Here is a 20,337-nt window from a genome sequence, read left to right on the forward strand (position 1 = left end):
TATCACACACCGTTCATGATCATGAATCGTGTGTGATGCAGTACAAAATATCGTGGGTCAATCCTCATACATGCATGGCTTAGGTCGGAAGCTTCGTCGGCTACAGTCCACCGCCGGCCAGTATACCGCATTGAATCCTCAAGACCATCTTACTGTTCAATCGTCACCGGTGAAAGACGGGGAACTGGATCCCCGTAATAGGAGCAACTTCGGCAACCCACTCCAGCCCGAGTGCAGCCGCATTAGCCATGAGCGCGCTCTCAACATGCTTGAACCGAAAGGGAAGTTGCTCCACTTAAGAGGGCGGTTGCACCAATTGCGACGGGCATAGCAAATGGTGAGAACGACACATCAGCTGTTAGTTTCTTGGCTGACGCCATAGCCCTAATGGTGGACGCCTACACCCATCTGGAGGCCGCCCACACCCATCTCATGTCGGTCACTGCACAAACCATAGTTGCCTTCTCCGACACCGGTGAACAACCCACGTCCAATGAGTTGGTAGTCGCTGGGTGTGCTCGAGGAGGCGTTCGTGAGTCGGTGGCCTCCCTAGCCAATACCGCACATGCCCGGCCCATGAAGGCTTTATCCAAAGAGATGGTGGACCAAGACTGTGAGATGCTGGTGGACTATGTTGTAATGGATGCCATGGATCTCCTTACCCCGAAGGTTGTCGTGCTCGAGCTTGTCATCAAGGAGGTGACGAAGATCGACGAGTGCGAGGCGGAATATTAGTCTTTGTTTAGAGCATTGGTATTTTGTTATAGTAATATTTAGGTCGACTAACTATATTTAATTGCTCAATTAAGTAAGCGCACACAGTGTTGTAGGCTCTATTGTGTAGTACTCAAATTTTATGAATGTTCACAACACATATGCCAACAATCGCTAAAAAACTAAAAAATCATGAATGTTTACAACACATATGCCAACAATCGCTAAAAATTTCAGATCAAAAATCAACATACAAAGAATGTTTCTCCATTTGTATTCTGAATTTTGATATGGATTTTATAGGAATTGTCGACATACGTGTTGTGATCATCCGTGTCTTTTTTTCAGAATTTCTTGGCATGTTTAAATTTAAATTTTATAAGTTGGTAGCATGGAAGGACTGGTATCACCTGATATTTTCGGGCTAGCTGGGTCGGTTGGACTAAGCGGCTCGGCGTGAAATGTCGCGATCCAAACGTGAACGCCATGACTAAACTAAGAGCATCTCCAATAGATGGTCTAAATGTAAAAGTAACTAACTTTTGGATCGTCTGAGGCCAAAAATGCAGCTTCAACACACGGTTCATACGTTAAAAAAATTGGACCGTGGCCTCCTCGTGATGTAAAATGCAACACCTCGCGGTGCAAATTTACATCACGAGATGCATCTGGTCCAAAACCAGCCGCCGCCCGCGAACGGCCAACCGCCACTTCATTTCCTTTCCCGCCCGCCCGCTCGCGACCTCCCGCCCGTCCGCCGCCGCCCCGCCGCCCCCACAACCCGTCGCCCCCTCCCCCCCCCGCCGCACGCCACCCGCATCAGATCCGGCCCCGCCCCGCCCCCCGTCGTTGTTCCCACGCTGCCCCGCCGCCCGCCCGCCGCGGATCCAGCAGCGCACGCCCCCGACCGGTGCGTCGCCGACCCGTCCTCCCCGCCCCGTCCGTCCGCCGCAACTCCGCCCGGCCCCGCCCCGTCCTCCCCGCCCCGTTCGTCCGCCGCCGCTCCACCGCTCTCACCGCTCTCCGATGGCGCCGAAGAAGACGCCGAAGGGCAAGTCGGGCTTCTTCGGCGTGAGGCAGAAGCCCTCCGGTAACTGCGGAGTGGAGTTCTCCGATGCCGGGAGGCGTTAGTGGATCGGCACGTACCCCTCCGCCCACAAGGCCGCGCGTGCCTACGACGTGGCGGTGTGGCGTGCCGAGAGGCCTCGGGAGAACCTCAACTTCCCAGAGATCGAGAGTCGGGTGGAAGCGGAGATGCTTGTGTCGCAGGGCATCAAGATGAAGGAGATCACGACGAAGAAGAAGACGACGAAGAAGCCGTCGGTTGTCGTCAATGCCGGCGAGACCGACGAGGAGGCGATGGCGTGGTTTGCTCGGGAGCATCCAGAGTACGTCCAGGCCGAGCTGGAGCACTACTGGAAGCGTGAGGCGGAGCAGAAGAAGAAGGAGGACGAGGTCGGTCCGTGGACGGTGATCCCCATCGAGTCCTCTTCCGAGGAGGACTGGGCAGACTTCTCGGAGGAGGAGGAGGAGGAGGGGTGCGACGACCCGGAGGAGGGGTTCTGGGAGCAGTTCCGCAACTCCGACAATGAGGAGGGGTTCTGGGAGCAGTTCCGCAACTCCGGCGATGAGGAGTGGTTTATCTAGTAGTTTGAAGTAGTAATTGAAGTTCATGTATGGAACTTTGTTGAATTTGATGTTTGAACTATGTTGAATGGACTAGTAGTTTGTCGTTTTAAGAAATTTTACATCTTCGTTTTAGACCATCTATCGGAGTTGCTCTTTTGGACCATCAATTTGGATCATCTGTTGGAGCTGAGCTTTTTTCGAAGCTTCAAAACGCACTTTTTGGTGGTCCAAATTTTACATCTTCGGTTTTGAACCGTTAAATTTTGGACCATCTATTGGAGATGCTCTAAGTGAAGAGAAACGAGACTACCGCGTGGCATATGGTCAAGTAAGAGACAATTGCAATGTCAAAGAGAAGAAAAAAGAGAGTGTAAGCTCTTGTCAGAAGTTGCAAGGAGTACAGCTTGCAGCATTATGCCCGTTAGAAAAAGATTGCGGCGACAAAGAGAAGAGCATCGCTCTGGCTCTTGTAATGTAGAGCGTCGGTGTCCATCGTAATGTACAAGAATCTGTAATGACACGCCACACGGACGGTGAAGAGAAACGCTTCCTTTGGCCCTCTGATCTGATGCTTACAAGGTGTACAACATACTGCTGCCACTAACTCTTTCCTCCCAAGGTAGACAGAGAATAAACAGTGACGGCATCATCAGATGTTGCATCTGTCGTACCCGGAGAACCACGAGTTGAGGTCGGTGCTCTTGGTGACCTCCAGTGATCCGTGCTGGTGTAAGGCGTCCACCTCCCCCGGCCATTGCTGATAATCACCGGGGCTACCACCAACCGTGTCATACCTGGGTGCAGAGTCGAGAATGCTGGATGTGGCAGGCAGAGATGTAGCATTGTTGTGCTTGGAGCACTCTGTCAGGCATTGATTTAGCGCGATGATTTCATGGTCGTAGTTCTTTTTTAAGTTGTCGATCTCCTGATAGGCTTTCTCCGTCTCCTGCTCTGCTAACAAGGCTCGGTTCTGCAACACAGAGACATTGTTTTACTACAACTGAAAAACGTACTCTCGGTACATACACTATCATGTAACCATCAGCCCAGTTAAACCTCTGTATTATCACTTTCAATGTGTGTTTTCATCCATATGTTTGGTGACATCCCAAATTCCCGATTTCATGAACTATATCGTAAATCCGCAGCTATCTAGATCTAGTACATTCCAAGCATCCTGCTGCTATGTCTAAAAAAATGGTCCATCAACAACGGAAATGGTGTAACTTTCAAAAACAACAGAAATGGTGTAAGAAAAAAATCCAGGAAATTCATACCTGGGCAACTGTTGTCGCTTCCTCAGCCTCCTTTAGTCGTACTAGCAATTCACCAGCAGCTTGAACAGCCTCAGCTGTATCCTTCAGCTGGTCCTGAAGGCTTTTATTATCTGCTCTCAGAACAGAGATTTCGGCACCAAGGGAGTTGATGAACCGTAGTTCGACTCCTTTGACACCAGCTTTTGCAGCCCTAATCTTCACATCTTCAACCCCATCAAGGATTTTCCTGTGCATTGCATGCAAACCAATATGCCTCTCTTCAAGGTCAGCATATTGTTCCAAGATTCTAGTATATCCCTGCATCGCTGTTTGCAATGCCTCCTTCGATTCCGCTGAGCATTTTTTCTCTGACTCCAATTCCGACTGCAACCTTCTAACAAGAGATTTGTTTGCTTCAAGGTCAGCCCTGAGCTCGTCCATGAGAGCAATCCATTTACTCTCAGCTTCAGCGCAATCAGCAGCATCCGCAATGTTAGCATCACCATCATCATCTTTTGTTCCAGGCGAAGGATTAGTGCTCTGATGCAATTGCAGCGGAGGCCAGAGCCTGCGAAGCGATGCAGAAGATGAAAGCATATAATGCAACTGACTCTTCAGATGATGTATCTCTTCCTGTAAAACCTCTTTCTCGTCCATGTAATTCCTGCACAAGTCCAATTCCCGCTGGAGTGCCTTCACCTCAATTTCAGCACGTAGGACTTCAGGATGGTTGTCATATTTCTTTTGGAGGATCTGCACTTATCGAATCAAGGAAATTAGCTCGCAAGTAATAAGAATGATGATTTAAAAAGAAAGCATTGTCTATTTATATAGTACAAGAACTATAAATTTCAGACGACCTTGTGCTCATTCATAAGAGAGAGATACTCCTCGTGTATAAATTCATCAGTCGGTAAAGTTCCATCCATCAAACTTTCAAGCCTAGCAATCTTGCCTTCCATTGTTTGTGCAATTACAGCATTGCACTCTCGCTCATGCTTGTACTGTTGCACCTAGAATATCAGAATGGTTAGAGGGGCCAGAAAATAGTTTCTTGTTGCTGAAGAGAGAAGAAAAACACTCACCAAACGATTTAGCTGTTGAATTTCTACAGCTTGCTTCGTGCATTGTTCATCACGTGCCATTTCTCGCCTGATTGATCCAGCCAGGACATTCTCCACAGCCTATACAGACACAATTTAAAAATAAAGCTCCTGCTAGTTTAACCAACTGATGAACTTACTTTTGTGTGAACTTACTTTGAGAATCTGCCGCTGCTTTAGGTCATCAGATGGTACTGCTCCATCAGCTGGTACCAATTGCAGATCTCTGCAAGCATCAGGATCCTTGCTCTCATTTGAAGAAATCTCAACTACACAAGAAGGAACTAGAGCCAGAGTGTTATCTCTTGCTTGAGATTCTTCAGGATCAGTCTGAGTCGCGACATCAACCTTGCAAGGCAGAACATCCCTAATTCTAGCATTTAACCCAACTGAGGCTCTCCTCCATGCACCGTTGTTTTGGTGACTTTCGATGACTTGAAGTCCTCTCTGTATACTGGCAGCGAGATTTAAGTTGCATCTGTCTTCTCCAAGTTTATTAGCATCAGAACAAGACCTTTTGGTAGGCATCAAAATTTTATCTCCATCAAACGCATCAACATGTGAAAAACCAGCATTTGTCACCTCTGAAGCTGGGAGCCTTTTGAAACCAATATCTCCAGCAAGGGCTATTGCCATATTATCATGATTACTGGGCTTCTCCACATCATTCTCATCTATCTCCATTTCTTCATCGCTGTCTTCTTTGATAGCCTGGAATGTCGTAGGACGATTCAAGCTCATTTTTAGCAGATGCAAACTGCGCCTAGCATTCCAACCAGTAGAAAAGCTGCCATTGCCTCCTTCGGAGCCACCATTGGATTTCATTCTGTGGAGTTCATCCTGCAACAAAATATTAGCGGCAAAACTTGAGTCGAAGAGTAAAATATTATGGAGAAATTGTGTTTTCAATATTAACACAACAGAACCTTCAGATGTCTGATCTGCTCATGCAGTGCATTGACATCGTCCTCTTTTTGTTCGTTGACAACTGCATTGTTTTTTATAGCTTTAGCACGTTGAGCAAACCTTAGAGTGCTTAAGGTTTCACTCTTACATCTGCATAGAAACACAGAAAATATGGTGAGGAAACAACATCAGAATAGCACAAAAAGAAGACTTCTGGTTCAACTTGGATAATACCTTTCTGACGGCGAAACAGCACAAATCATTGCAAGCATTGCATTACCACCCAGAGATTCTTGTAATAGAAATGTCAACTTTGAATCACGATATGGAACGTGCCTTTGTTTTCCAGATTGTGAAATTTCTGCTAGTATATTAATCAAGTTTCTGCAGTGACGAAAAACATATTGATCAGAACATCAATTTCATGCCTATTAGCACATCATGACAAAATGTGCAAGGTGATTCTTTTGGGACAGTGATTAATCAGATCTATCTACTCTGTTAAAGTACACCAAGTAGTCCAAGTCTAGCAAAAAAAAGGTCCCACAAATACACCAACATAGATTATGCCCAGAAAAAGCAACTAGCGAAGACCCGACATAAATTTCCTGCTTCTTTTAAAATAAATAGAACCATACCCGAGCGCTGAAAGTGACCGATTTATATTTCCTGCTTCTTTTAGGCGATCCCCAGCTGCATGGGTTAGCTTTTGCCGCTCAGATCCAGCAAGATCTACTAAATTTATCCTGCTTACTCTAATGCTGTTTGAGCCATCTTCAAGATTCTATACAACAATAACAAACCATTAATGAGTTAACAGATCTATCTAAACTGAAACTAACAATGATTGAAGACAATAATTATTGGGAATTAGTTTGTGGATAAGCATTTTACAAACTATATTTCTAAATAAGTTGGTCCATCACCACCTCGTCACTCTTATGTTTGTACCAGAACTGAGACCTCCATTTACACGTTTTGTAAAATTTTACATCTTGCATTATGCAAACAGCAGCATGCAGCAACCAGCAGGCACCAAAAGGAGGAAAAGAAATATCAAAGGAAGCAACTGTGATATAGTTTGTCCCAAGATAATTGATCCTATTCTTAAAATAGAACAGAATGCAAGCTTGAGCAGAATGATTTCTTTTTCCACACCTTTTAGAACTATGCCTCAAGGAACCTTTCAGTATTCTGTATGTGAAACATCAGAAGGAACTACTAAAACCTAAAGGGGACACAGTAATATGTCAAGGATATGCAAACATCCACGAATATCATGGAGCACACAGGCCTCACCATTTGGTGCATACATTTGCCAAAATGGAATAGCAACATCTAGACCAGGACATAGCTGAGCAGCAAACGCGGAAACAGAACAATTTATACTTATAGAAGCACCACAAGTGAAGATAAGAGCATCACCGTCGAATAGACAGGAACACTTACTGCAGGTAAAATAATTGCACCCCACAGGTATGATAACTGAAAGTATAATGTAATAAGCACAAATTTGACGACTACCTTCAATTCAGATTTTCACAGATTTAAAACACAATCAGAACATCAAAAGTCAGGAATGTTTACTGCGGGTTAAATATTGCATCTCACAGGTATGACACAATGAAATAATAATATAACACAAGGCCCGCTTCAACAACTACCTTTGATTCTGATTTGATGACACATGTAAAAACACAATGAGATCGTGAACTGTCTGCATTCGCACTTGTTGACCCTGTTCTCCGGTTCGCCAATCCCTGCACGGAGTTCAAAATCAAACTAAGGCATATGATGATGTATATGCATGGGTTACTGGAAAATATCAATCTGATGAAATAAACGTCCAACTACTGTGATCAGATTTTGCAGCAACAGGAGAATGCAGCATCTGTAATCTTCCAACAGTGTACTCCTGTCTTCCAAAACATCCAGAACTAAAGTAATAAGCCTCTCCAGTCTTCACTATCCACATAAAAGAAATTTGAGAACGGGCAAAAGGCATTTGCACATACTTTCATTATGAGGAGAAGAACAATAGATACAAGAGTTTGGACCAGGACAATTAACGCTCGACAATTCCACACATAGACAACAAAGGACCAACATCTGACACAGATCTAAGTCGTACTCATAGTGACTCACTCCACAGCCCCAACTTGGGGTGGGACAATGGTAGGCATGCCTCCAGCACAGAGTAAACTATCCACGTAACTGACACAGGTAGGTATATCACCAGATACAAGACTAGGACTAATAAATGTAAGATGTAATATATGACGGAAAGGGACACAGTTTAAGCAGTTAAGCTCGGAATGCTGGTAAAACTACAATGAGGTTCAAAATCATATTCGAGAATGATAAGTACCCGGCAGCTCCTTTTGAAATTATGGTTAAATACTGATCACCACAAATATATGAGAGCAGATGCATATCAGGAACTAAGTAGTTATCAATATCATGATGCACATACCTTCACCAACAGTTGAGTTACATCTTTCATAGTGAAAACGAACTCCTTTGTCAACGATTCAACATAAACACAAGCAGTTTTAACATCCTCTCTTATCTGCCAATGAATAGGTCGTATTAGTAAAAAAAAAAAAAGTGAAAAACTGCTACTATATTTCGCAATTTGTTTTTACCTGAAGATTTTTTTGCATGGGATCTAGCAAATCAGTTATCTGCTCGTTGTAGATCTGCACACATTAATCAATATGGATCAGATTTTCTATCGCCGACAAAAGTAACTACAAATATGTTATAGGTACTAAGCATAGAAATTGCCTCGAGAAAAGAGCAGGTGCAATTGTAAATTAGCTCTTTGTCTTTGTGTTTCCCTTGTTCCTGTAGATGTAAGAGCAAGTTAAGCTTCAAGTAGAAAAACTTTGAAACATAAAAAAACAGCTAGGAAACCCCGTTGAGTTACTTCTTTAATCCGGGAGAACAACTGCTCAAAAACACGGGGCGTCAGTCCCCTCTCGCAGCCCATCGAGTCTCCTGAAATTGCAGAGAGCGGGCCCCACATTGTGTATGTCTTTCCACTCCCGGTCTTTCCATGGTCAAATGAAAGAAGAGCTTACTTAGCATGTTCCAAAGAGCTAGTTATAAGTAGAGTTGTAAATGTTTAACTTATGGAAAAGTCACCTGGCCATAGGCAAATATCGAGCTGTTGAACCCTGACAAGCAATTCTCGACAAGCGGTTGGCCAACAAGCTTGAACAGATCTTCCTATGAATTCCAGGGAAAAAGAAACTTCAGGGCACCAAACAACAACGCTGTAACCAAACTATTAACTAGGAAAGTATCATAATAACTTAACCAGTAATAATTATGATCTCCCAAGCAAAAATTCAGAAAAGTACACAAACTAAATTTGACAAAGCACCCCGTAAAAAAAAACTTACACAATTGTAACTTGAATACAGAAAGCACGACATATGGAAAATATTGGACGTGGTAACTTAGCATAGTAATTTCCAGTAGAACCACAACGAGACCCTGACCATCAATGTGCTGGCTAAACTCTAAAACCGCCAAATAACTAAAAAAATCGGATCATATTGACCAAACCAATTAGATCATTGTGGTATCAAGTATCAACTGTCTCAAACCTCACTGTCATTCATAAGCATCGCAGGGCAGGAAATGAAACCCTTCTCCAGCCCAACCCCAGAGTCCTGCTTCTTTTGCCTTTTCGATCCCATTTGGGATCTCATTCTTTGTACCTTTTATTTTGAAAATCAATAAAAATACGCAGCAGAGTCCTATAACCACGAATGTGCTATACCCACTGAAGAAAAAAAAAATGAGTATAGCACATGTTCGCATAAGAATCGGAGCTATCTATAACCACGAATGTGCTATACCCACTGAAAAGCACCAAAAATTTAGCTAACCCCTCATCCAAAGGAGCCCATAAAATCTTCCCAAGGCAGAAGGCAACGCCTCTAAGCCCCGGATTTTGCCCCCAACCTCACCTGCGTAGAGGCTGCGTCGGCGACCGCGTCGAACGTGAAGTCCTGCCCCTGGATTGCGACAGAGTTGGTCGCCATCTTGCGAACGCACGCGTCGGGGCCCCGCCCATCCTCCCCAGCCTCCTCCCCCTCCACGGAGCACGGGGGGCGTATCCTCACCACAACCTGCAACAAAACCACGCGAAACCCCGGCGTTAAACCAGATCTAGCGCCCCGCCAAATTCAAACAGCCCGAAAACCCTAGACCGTACCTGGACCCCGGAGTCGGACGCGGTAGCGGCCTCCGGCGGCGGGCCCACGGCGCCCCTCGCGGGGGAGACGTCGAGCTTCCGCTTGAGGGGGTTCGATGACGGGGGGCGCGGTGGGAGGCTCCTGTTCCGCGTGAGGAGCGGCTTGGCGGCAGAGGAAGGGGAGCGGTAGGGGGAGGCGTGGTCCCCGGAGTGGGGATGGTGCGCCGGGGTGGAAGGGTCGACGTTCTCCTTGGGCGTGCGGCGGCGCGGCGGGGTCTCGCCGCCGGAGAAGGGGGGAGGCGGCGTGGTGGGGTGGCGCGCCTGCTTGGAGAAGAGCGACCTCATGGTTGCAGCGGAGACGGGGACAGGGGAGGAGGAGACGTTGGGGATGAGAGAGGGGGGGAGGGGGGGGGGGGGATTTGAAATTTTTTGAAGGGAAGGAAGGAAGGAACAATGGATGGGTCCGATGGGATCTCGCCTTGGGCGCTGTGTGAGTGAGGTGGGGACGGTCAACTCGACCGGGTGAAGCATCGGACGCCACGTGTGGGGTCCCCATGACATGTCTGTCGACTTCAGCTGTGTCTCGTGCGACTGCGCGGAGCAATACCAGTTTCCAGTTTTCGAATTTTTCATTCATGTGGACGCATTCGAAACTCTCGTCTGATACAACATTCAAAAGAGAAACTCACGTCTGATACTAGTGTACTACTACTCCTGTCATAGCAACTTCAAGCGCGCAACGGGGCAACGCGCTAAAAATTTTACAGCTTGAAATAAACTTTTCTAGCGCGCGGTATCGCGTCAGTTTCAGCAGACGCTAGAAAAAAAGATGCGACCATGCAAGTTGAGCAGGCGAGTTAAATTCACAGCACCGCGTCTAACAAAATAATGTTTCTCATCGCAAACAAACTAAGAAGATCAAACAGAGAAAAAATAAATCAGTAATAAATAGTTCGTTTATTTATTACAATTCAAACAAATAGTATGTTTTTAATACAACAAATAGTTTAACAATACAACATCAAATTAATTTTGGACGGTCATGCCATGCCAACCACTTCTCGATTAGATCTTTTCAAAGATCATCATGCGTTTCGGCACGTCGAATGTTATGATAGGAGGTAATATATCGGGTTATGTTATGCACGGGCTGTCCCAATAATTCATACCGAGAATAGTCTAGATCTTACTTATGCTCTTTCTCGATGATCATGTTATGCATGAGCACACAAGCGTTCATGATGTATCAAAGGATCTTTTGATCTCAAAATCTAGCCGGACCTTTCACAATAACAAATGGGCTTGCAAAATTCCAAAAGCTTTCTTCACATCTTTCCTAGCCGTCGACTGGGCACAGTGAAAATCAAGATTTTTCTTACCTTGCGGTGCCGTCAACGGTTTCATAAATGTTTGCCATCTTGGATAGATGCCATCTGTAAGATAGTAGCCATGGTTGTATGTACGATCATTTGCTACAAACTTCACCAGTGTGGTTTCATCATTTGCAATCTTATTCATGAGTGGTGACCGATTAAGAATGTTGATGTCATTCAAAGATCCAGGCATTCCAAAAAAGGTATGCCAAATCCAAGTCTTCTGATCGTCCATTACTTCAAGGATTATAGTGAAACCTTTTTCTATCTGTGGAATTAACCATGACATGTCTTAGGACACTTCTTCCAACTCCAATGCATGCAATCTATTGAGCCGAGCATATCAGGGACCCGCAGGCTTTGTTCATCTCCAAAATCCTTGCGGTGTCTTGAGCATTGGGAGCTCTCAATTATTTCGGACCAAACACTTGTATAATTCCGACTGCGAAGTGCTTGACACACATGATGGCTTGACTCTCACCCATGGCCAAGTATCATCAACTAGATCTGTCGGAATACCGTATGCGAAAATATGAAAAAGCGGTAATCACCTTTTGAAATGTGTTATGCCCGAGTTCTCCGACGGCATTCCTCCTTTGCTGAAAAAAAGATCATGGCTCGCCAATTCCTCTGTAATGTGTTTGAACAACTCGATGTTCATCCTGAAATGGCGTCGAAAGTAGGACTCGGGATATGTGGCATCCTCCGCAAAATAGTTCATCGTCAACCTATTGTGGGCATTGATCTTATCCCTCCATAATTTCTGACGACCCATAACCGAACCACCGTGCATTGGTTTTTTATTGACGTGCATAGCTACGATTATTGCGAGGTCCTCCTCCTCTTGCATATCAAATTCTTTGTCGGAAGAATCGTAGGACGAACTCATCTACAATATTGTATTTAAACTAGTTTAAAAATACAAACAACATGCATCAAATTCATCTACAAAATATAAAGTTGAAGTATACATACCTTGCAAGCATTTTGTCAAACACCTTGTGGGAGTCGAGCTCCAAACGGTTGTTGGACGTTGTTCGTCGGAAGGATGGTGCGCTCGAGGGGCGGCGACGAGCGAGGCATGTGGAGGAAGCAACGGTGAGGCGCGGGGATAGGCGGAGGAAGCAAAGGGGAATATTCGGGTGGCGGCGCCAGCGCTTGGAGGTGAGATCTGGCAGTTGAGGAAAGTCACGTGTGCATCATCGTGGTCCAGCGCGCGGGAGCGGGAGCAGCAAATACATCGCGAGCGATGCCGTTTTGGTCTGCGCGCTAGACTGAGTATAGCGCGCGTGATTTTCTGACGCTTGCTGGAACGCCCAACTCGGGTCCATGCACGCTAAAAGGTTCTTTTCTACAGTGCGTCGCTTAGATAGCGCGCCCATTGGAGTTGCTTTAAAAACATATCTAGCACATACTGGAAAAACACGATCCCGCATAATCGACTTTGGATACCAAAAACTAGTTTACTGTGTCGTGCGGCCTGCTCGAGCCCGGACAGTACCACAGATTCATGATTTTGAACAATATAATCTTACTTGATGTTAACAACTTAACAATGGTTTAGTCGATCTACTACTTCTCTTACAGATTCAATGACGATTTAGGTACAAATCTCACGATACACGGAAGTAGAAGGAAGAAGAACAGTAGCCACGGCCCTGGGGTTCGTTGATCCACTCGATGAGTTGTTTGTTGCTTTTGCCCACGTACTTGCAGCTGCAGCGGCCACAGGATTCCCAGCCGAGCCATACCCATGTGATGTCCAGAGGTAAGCCCACACACATGTATGGGCTAGGGAAGGTCCCTGACATCCCCCCTTATTGAAATTCGGCTTGACCCCAAGCCAACACCACCGAGAACCTCCCGAATCTCATTGCCCTCGATGGTCCTTGACTAAGATCCTTTCCTAAGAAATTTCCAGTTTCTAGGGGTCACGTCCTAAAGTCAACATGTGCTCTGATACTATTTCTGTAGCGACCCGACTCAAGACGAGTCAAGCCTCTGTGTTTCTGTGCCATCCCTCGATCAGTATGCTGGCACACACAGTACATCAATGTATATATCAAAGTGCAATCACATGTAAAAAAAGCGTAAAACTGATATATACCTTAAATATCTCAACGGAAGCGGTCAAGGGAGTGGAGTCCCAATAAACACCAACGGCAAGTTGAGTGTAGACCGTAACCCTGAATCGTACTCTTACTCGTCGAAGAAAAATATCTGCAAGATAAGACGTTGCAGCCGTGTAGGTCAGCATATTGAATATGCCGGCAAGTCACATAAGAGAGGGGTAAAATAATAATCAACTATCTCTACATGCATATTTGGTCGGTGGAGCTAAGTTTTGCATAAAGCCAGTTTTATCCTACAACAAGAGGGGTTGAAAGCAAAATGTTACTACAAGGTTTGTTGTTAACGAGATGGTTCCGCCAACCAGTTCTCGTACCCGAGTTGTCAATAATTCCCACATCAAATATATTTAATGGTGTTGAGAAATCCAGATAACTTCAGTTCCTTTGGCTCAAGTCGTCCATGACCGTGGACACGGCTAATCGATTAGGTTTGAGTACTCTGCAGAGTTTTGCACACGTTCCCCACAAGATTTGATCACCTCTGTGTATGTCCTCGCACTTCAGGGTGTTTGAAGACCGGATGATCAAAACATGGTCTTTCAACGGGTCCCTCTGAATCCCTGTCGGTGCCCATCCATTCCTACCGTTCTTCTACATCTGCTAGCACCGCCTGTCCAGAGTCGCCGCGTTATCCAACCAAGCCAGAGCCCATAATGACTTGTGGCTGTGCAGGTAAGCCTTGGGTCTTGAAAATATCCGTCCGTCTCTTTGAGCCTGGGTGAAGCTTTCCGCAGGATGACATGGCCTCTCCAGCATCCCGGGCATCCACTGGTTTTTCCAGGGAGCCGATCAACCGTCCTTCACCCAGTGTTGCATTGCGTCCGAGGACTTGAAAATCTTGTCTTAGTCCGGTCTTGATTATTATATCAATCTCGCATCACTCGTGGTATACACTCAACCGATAACCCGTCTACTCAAGCATAGCATTAAGAAATTGTCGTCCCGGGGCCAAGTGTCGGGGTTGTTGTGTTCCTACCACATGATACTACAACTAGACTAAAGTTTCCAAGTACCTAGGCAGCATGCAATTGGGCATAGGATGGTAGAACTATAATGCATAAAACATGGGTGATAGTATGATCAAAGTGACTTGCCTGGTGATGTTGACGAAGAGGAATTTCTCGAGAAATAACTTGATAGACTACTCGTCACAAGTTATATGTCTTTCAAAACTACAGGAAATTTGTGAGCTACTGGAAAAAGAATCAAAGTTATTGGACTTCGGGATCAAAAGTTGTGGCCAAAACAAGATTGAAAGTTGTTGTTTTTGCTATTTTTGACAGAAAAACTACAGCTATCTAGTACTAACAAAGGGGTACACGTGTCCTGATGCTATTGTCTGCGGTGGTGTTTGTTGCATGGCTTAGGGCAAACGGCCGACGCTAAGGAAAAGTTGCTGGTTAAATCATAAGTGACAAAAAACCCACTAGTTTTCTTATTTAGACCGAAGGGGTGTCTAGTGATTTAATCCAGGCCACTAGTACAAGATCTAACGGCTACTAACAGAAGAGAGAAAATACAGAGAGGAAGAAGGAGGGAGTACCGTGCTGGGCAGCACTCCGGCGAGGGAGGGGCTGGCCGGCGAGGGAGAGGAGGCTCCGGGGCGGCAGTGGCGTTGGGGAGGCGGCGGCGGGGTAGTACTCCTCCTCTGGGAGGCGTCGGGGGGGAGAGGAGGCTCCGGGGGTGCTGGGGACTGCTCCTGTGGGGTAGACGAGGTGCAGCCTCGCTGCTCCGACGAGGTGGCTCGGGCGGCGAGGGAGAGCTCGGGGGGGGGGGGGCTGTGGGGTGACGGGGGGTGGCGGCGGCGGGGTGCCTCAGGTGGCGCGGGGTGGCTCTGGTGGCGCTCCTGCGGGGTGGCCGAAGGTGGGCAGCGGGGCTGCTGCTGCTGCTCCGGCGGGGTGGTGCAGGGCTAGGGCGGCGGCGGGGGTGGGAACGGGGTCGCGGCGAGGCGTGGGCTTATATAGGCTAGGTGGGGAAGGGAATAGGAAGGAGGAGAGGTGGCAGTAGGAAGGGAATCGCTGGTTCCCTGGGAGGCTCGGTCGGGTGCAGCAGAGAAAAGGAAGGAGACGAGGGAGGAAGGAGAAACCGACGGGGAGAGAGGGGCTCGGGTGGGGCCCACTGGCCAGAGAGAAGGGGGCGGCCTAAAGAAGGGGCAGGTGGCCGGGATTAAAGGGATTTAATCCCTGGGCAGGAGGATTCGGCCCAAATGGCTATATAGCGCTCGAGCGGCTGATGAAAAAAAAACAAAAGACTTTCCTATTTCTAAGTTTTTCGAGACAGAAAAATAAAAACGAAAAAAAGGAAAGTAAATATAAATATTTATATATGGTATCATATACCAAAAAATCAGAAAAAGAATCTCTACCCGAATAACATTTTTTTAAAGCCAAAATAAAAAATTAAAAAAATGTTTTTTCAGAAATTCACTAAATTGCTTTATTTCTTTTTGCAATTATTTTTGCAAAAGAACTTTGGGTTTTCTTGGCTCAAATATTTCAGAAATTTCCCGCACTTTTGGAGTGTCATTTTCCTCCGCTCTCTCTCTCTCTCTTGCGTGCAAGAGAGTATTTTTCTTCGGGCTTTTCTCGCGCGAGGAAATGCAAAAGAAATCAATGCAAATATCTCCGTTCAAATTCTTTATAATCGAAGAAGTCATGTCATCTTCTCTCGTTGCTTTTAAAAGCTTGAATTTGAATTCACCGGAGAAGGGGAAAGTCATTTTATTCCCTCTCATTCGAAAGTTTCGAAAAGTTTCAAATTTCACACAAGTTTCAGTCACTCAGCAAACAAACAAACAATCAATCTAATAACTATATTAACATTCCAAAATTTATAATTTTGGGATGTTACAAACTACCACACTTAAAATGAATCTTGTCCTCGAGATTCGAAGAGGCTAGAAAGAAAGGTTAGGGTTTGGGGGTCTTCTAACAATCCAATCTCCGGCAAGGTGGGATGCTACCACACTTAAAATGAGAGATACTGGTCCCTCAAAATGCTTTAACGATCCTCTGGGGTTTTGGCAACTGACATCGCACAGTCTTCATATTAAATCCTTTGGTGACGCTCTCCCGTTGATATAAGCTTCTTCCATCACTGGGTCTTCTTAACTGACAGTCTCGTGGTCAATTCTAAATAACATATCGATGATTCTCATGGGGGTCTACCATTTGTGGTTATCCTGCAGAGAGAGGGGTCTTGGTTTCATTCTCACCGTAAAATTTCCTACGCGTGACAACAAGTGCCAGGTACATGGGCTTTTCTTATACCACTCTAAGGCTTAAACAAAAGCTTCAAAGAACGTCGTCTCTCTATGGGTAAGTCTCTCAGATTTACCATTCCGAATAGCAAGATAAATGATAAGAGTAAGTCGTCATGGTGATCAATCCATTCCGCACCCAAATCATTTCTCTGTATAAGGTTTAGCGAATCTCGCATTCTAACACTTGGGCATCCTCACAAGCGTTGCAGAATTTCTCTTGTCCACAAACAAAGTTCGGATAATCCATTGGCTCTGCAAGCTGAACGAAACATCTATCGTATCTTCACAACTCTCAGGTTTTCGTATGCTCCTAAGAAAACGTTTGCTGATCCATCATAGCTTCTTCCATAAATCATATGCATTTCATAATCAATCCTTTATTACATCCTTAATTTCTTATCAAAAACTCCAATTCAAAAGTACTATATTACAAATGCTGCCATCCACATTGTTCGGTATGGTCGAGCATTTCTGCCAACTTTATTCATCTGCCTCTCTTGGAGGTACTTAGTTCCACTCGAACTTTCCGATGTGCTCCTTGAAATCATCCATCTTTTGCTTCACCATGGTGGTCATGAGCTTCATCTCCATCATCTCCGCACGTACTTCACTCAGGTATTCCTGGGTATGACGGAGTCTTGCTTCAAGGATTTCTCCGATCTGACGTATGGCTTCCATGGCAGCTTCACGAACAACATCAAAGAAGGTTGCTCGTGGTACACGTTAAATGAAAAAGTATTGCCCCATAGTCTTTGGACAAACTCCTTTCACATGGTGGAGGTGTACTTCCACGTACCAAAGTTCCACTCCATTTTCCACAAATGGGTAGCCTTTGTAGACTGCATCTCCTTCAAGATGAATGTGCTTCATCATGTCCTTTAGGATTTTCGAGTAATCATGATCATTGGTCAGGGTCATGATCGTTTCTGGGCCCTTGAGGAATGACTCGTAGAGAGTTGTCATCTGCAGGTGTCAGTAAATAGGTACTCAGAGGAATGTATGTGTCTCCTTGGTAATCATGGTACACTCTTACTCAATGGATCCTGTGGGTTTACCGATTACTACCACACTTAAACGAATTATACTCATGCCTGCATAGACCATATTTTCTCATATCCTCATAATTGTTCAGAGATATTTGCTCGTAGAGAAACAACGCATACAGTTTCAACATAGACAATCATGAGACATTTATTCATGATGTTATTACAATCTCACGGACTTCTGTTACAAAAATTTCACTCCATGATCTCATGAAAAACAAGAGTGCTTCAAATTACACTTATTGCCATGGTCAAAACTTAACTACTCAATTCTAGCTTTCTTCCTTTGTGGACAATCGCTAGCAAAATGTCCTGCTTCCTTGCAACAAAAGCAAATGATTTCTGACAAGTCTCGAGGCTTCTTAGCTTCTGCTTTTGCTCCTTGGATTCCCGGCTTCCTTCCTGAGCACATGTATTTGTGGTGGCCAAACTCCATACACTTGTAACATCTGACATGACTCAGGTCTATGTCTGCACAGATTTGGTTCTTCCGAGGGTACTTTTTCTTCTTTCTGGACTCCTTCATTTTGGCCATTTTTTCTATTTCAAGTGGATCAAACTCCACTTCTTCCGTCGGGAAGTTTCCCAGATACTCTTGGCTTCTCTTCGTGCAGTCCTGTGAATAATGTCCTTCTTCTCCACATGAGTAGCATGCATTGGAGAAAAATCTGGTCAGACCTTGTCCATCAGGGTCTTCAATATTTTCGTTCATCACCGGTTCTTCTAGAATCTTCTTCTTGAGTGTTTCTTTCACTACATCTTTCTGCTGCTTGACAACTTGTTGCACCTTGGGGTAAATGTGACACTGAGCTGGGTAGTGGGTGGTTCCTTCACACAAGAAACAAGTCACCTGACTAGTTGGGCACTCCTCAGCTCGGTGATTTTCTTCACAATGAGTGCATCCATCCGTGTGTTCCTCCTGGGTGTGTCCTATTTCCCCACAGATCTTGCATGCACAAGTCTTCTCCTTCGGATTATCATAGCACTTCCGAATGAGATGGGATCTTAACAGAGTCTTCTTGAATTCGTCCCAAGTTTCTGCTCCACTAAACCCTTGTATGGCATGGTGCATTTTCCACCAGATAGCAGCACTTTGGGTAAAGTACTGAAGAGCGTGTTCCACTTCATACTTCCTTGAGATCAAGTTGCTCCCGAAGTGGTTCTCCATGTTCTGAATCCATATTTCAGCCTCCAGCTGGGTCATTGGTCCAGAGACCACAAGTCCAGCTTCATACTCCATCTGGTAGGGTTGAGGTTTTGGGGATGAGACGGGTAAGAGAGGGAGGGAGATACACACAATACAAACAATATTTTTGAGAATAGGTTTTATTTGTGGCCGTCGGAAAACACACACCAATGACGGCTCACATATTCATCGTATCTAACGTGGGTATATAATTGGGGTTTGGACTTCTAATGGTCATATAATTATTCAAAAACTTCAGGGTCTTCGAGTTCTTCGGGTCTTGAGAGTCCTCTGTTGGTGTAGCGTCAATTCTTCAAACGCGTGGTGAAATACTCTTTACTTTGAAGTAGAACTCCGTTGATTCTTCATGAGGTCGAAGGGGTAAGGGTATTGTCTAACTATTGGGGGTGAGAGAGAACATTTGATGAAATCAGAAGAGATGAGAAATGAAGGATGTTCTTGAAAAAAAATTGAGAGATCCTTTCCTAAGAAATTTCCAGTTTCTAGGGGTCACGTCCTAAAGTCAACATGTGCTCTGATACTATTTCTGTAGCGACCCGACTCAAGACGAGTCAAGCCTCTGTGTTTCTGTGCCATCCCTGGATCAGTATGCTGGCACACACAGTACATCAATGTATATATCAAAGTGCAATCACATGTAAAAAAAGCGTAAAACTGATATATACCTTAAATATCTCAGCGGAAGCGTTCAAGGGAGTGGAGTCCCAATAAACACCAACGGCAAGTTGAGTGTAGACCGTAACCCTGAATCGTACTCTTACTCGTCGAAGAAAAATATCTGCAAGATAAGACGTTGCAGCCGTGTAGGTCAGCATATTGAATATGCCGGCAAGTCACATAAGAGAGGGGTAAAATAATAATCAACTATCTCTACATGCATATTTGGTCGGTGGAGCTAAGTTTTGCATAAAGCCAGTTTTATCCTACAACAAGAGGGGTTGAAAGCAAAATGTTACTACAAGGTTTGTTTTTAATGAGATGGTTCCGCCAACCAGTTCTCGTACCCGAGTTGTCAATAATTCCCACATCAAATATATTTAATGGTGTTGAGAAATCCAGATAACTTCAGTTCCTTTGGCTCAAGTCGTCCATGACCGTGGACACGGCTAATCGATTAGGTTTGAGTACTCTGCAGAGTTTTGCACACGTTCCCCACAAGATTTGATCGCCTCCGTGTATGTCCTCGCACTTCAGGGTGTTTGAAGACCAGATGATCAAAACATGGTCTTTCAACAGGTCCCTCTGAATCCCTGTCGGTGCCCATCCATTCCTACCGTTCTTCTACATCTGCTAGCACCGCCTGTCAAGAGTCGCCGCGTTGTCCAACCAAGCCAGAGCCCATAATGACTTGTGGCTGTGCAGGTAAGCCTTGGGTCTTGAAAATATCCGTCCGTCTCTTTGAGCCTGGGTGAAGCTTTCCGCAGGATGACATGGCCTCTCCAGCATCCCGGGCATCCACTGGGTTTTCCAGGGAGCCGATCAACCGTCCTTCACCCAGTGTTGCA

General features: G+C 45.4%; 1 protein-coding gene and 1 pseudogene across 1 annotated transcript; one reads left to right on the plus strand and one right to left on the minus strand.

The window, feature by feature from the left end:
• The first annotated feature begins 1,740 nt into the window (after positions 1–1,740).
• Positions 1,741–2,361, plus strand: LOC123427767 (annotated as a pseudogene).
• A 360-nt stretch (positions 2,362–2,721) lies between these two features.
• LOC123426466 (kinesin-like protein KIN-12A) lies at positions 2,722–10,209 on the minus strand. The gene is made up of 16 exons (XM_045110306.1): positions 9,837–10,209; positions 9,589–9,750; positions 8,756–8,839; positions 8,538–8,660; positions 8,396–8,455; positions 8,254–8,307; positions 8,082–8,177; positions 7,273–7,368; positions 6,247–6,392; positions 5,843–5,992; positions 5,629–5,758; positions 4,859–5,542; positions 4,685–4,783; positions 4,460–4,612; positions 3,621–4,352; positions 2,722–3,313 (listed from the first exon to the last, which is right to left on the minus strand). Exons 1-16 carry the CDS (start codon positions 10,158–10,160, stop codon positions 2,993–2,995), a joined length of 3,414 nt encoding a protein of 1,137 aa, XP_044966241.1. The 5' UTR covers positions 10,161–10,209; the 3' UTR covers positions 2,722–2,992.
• Between the last annotated feature and the right edge of the window lie 10,128 nt (positions 10,210–20,337).

This window comes from Hordeum vulgare, chromosome 2H (assembly GCF_904849725.1).
Source record: "Hordeum vulgare subsp. vulgare chromosome 2H, MorexV3_pseudomolecules_assembly, whole genome shotgun sequence".
Classification (NCBI taxonomy): domain Eukaryota; kingdom Viridiplantae; phylum Streptophyta; class Magnoliopsida; order Poales; family Poaceae; genus Hordeum; species Hordeum vulgare.

Bases quoted from the DNA above. Each gene is read 5' to 3' on its own strand.
- LOC123426466 (XM_045110306.1), bottom strand. From the start codon at position 10,160: ATGAGGTCGCTCTTCTCCAAGCAGGCGCGCCACCCCACCACGCCGCCT. The intron at 8,456-8,537 runs GTAACTCAACGG...TTACATCTACAG, and splicing joins TGTTCTCCCGGATTAAAGAA to GAACAAGGGAAACACAAAGA. The intron at 8,178-8,253 runs GTAAAAACAAAT...ATTCATTGGCAG, and splicing joins CCATGCAAAAAAATCTTCAG to ATAAGAGAGGATGTTAAAAC.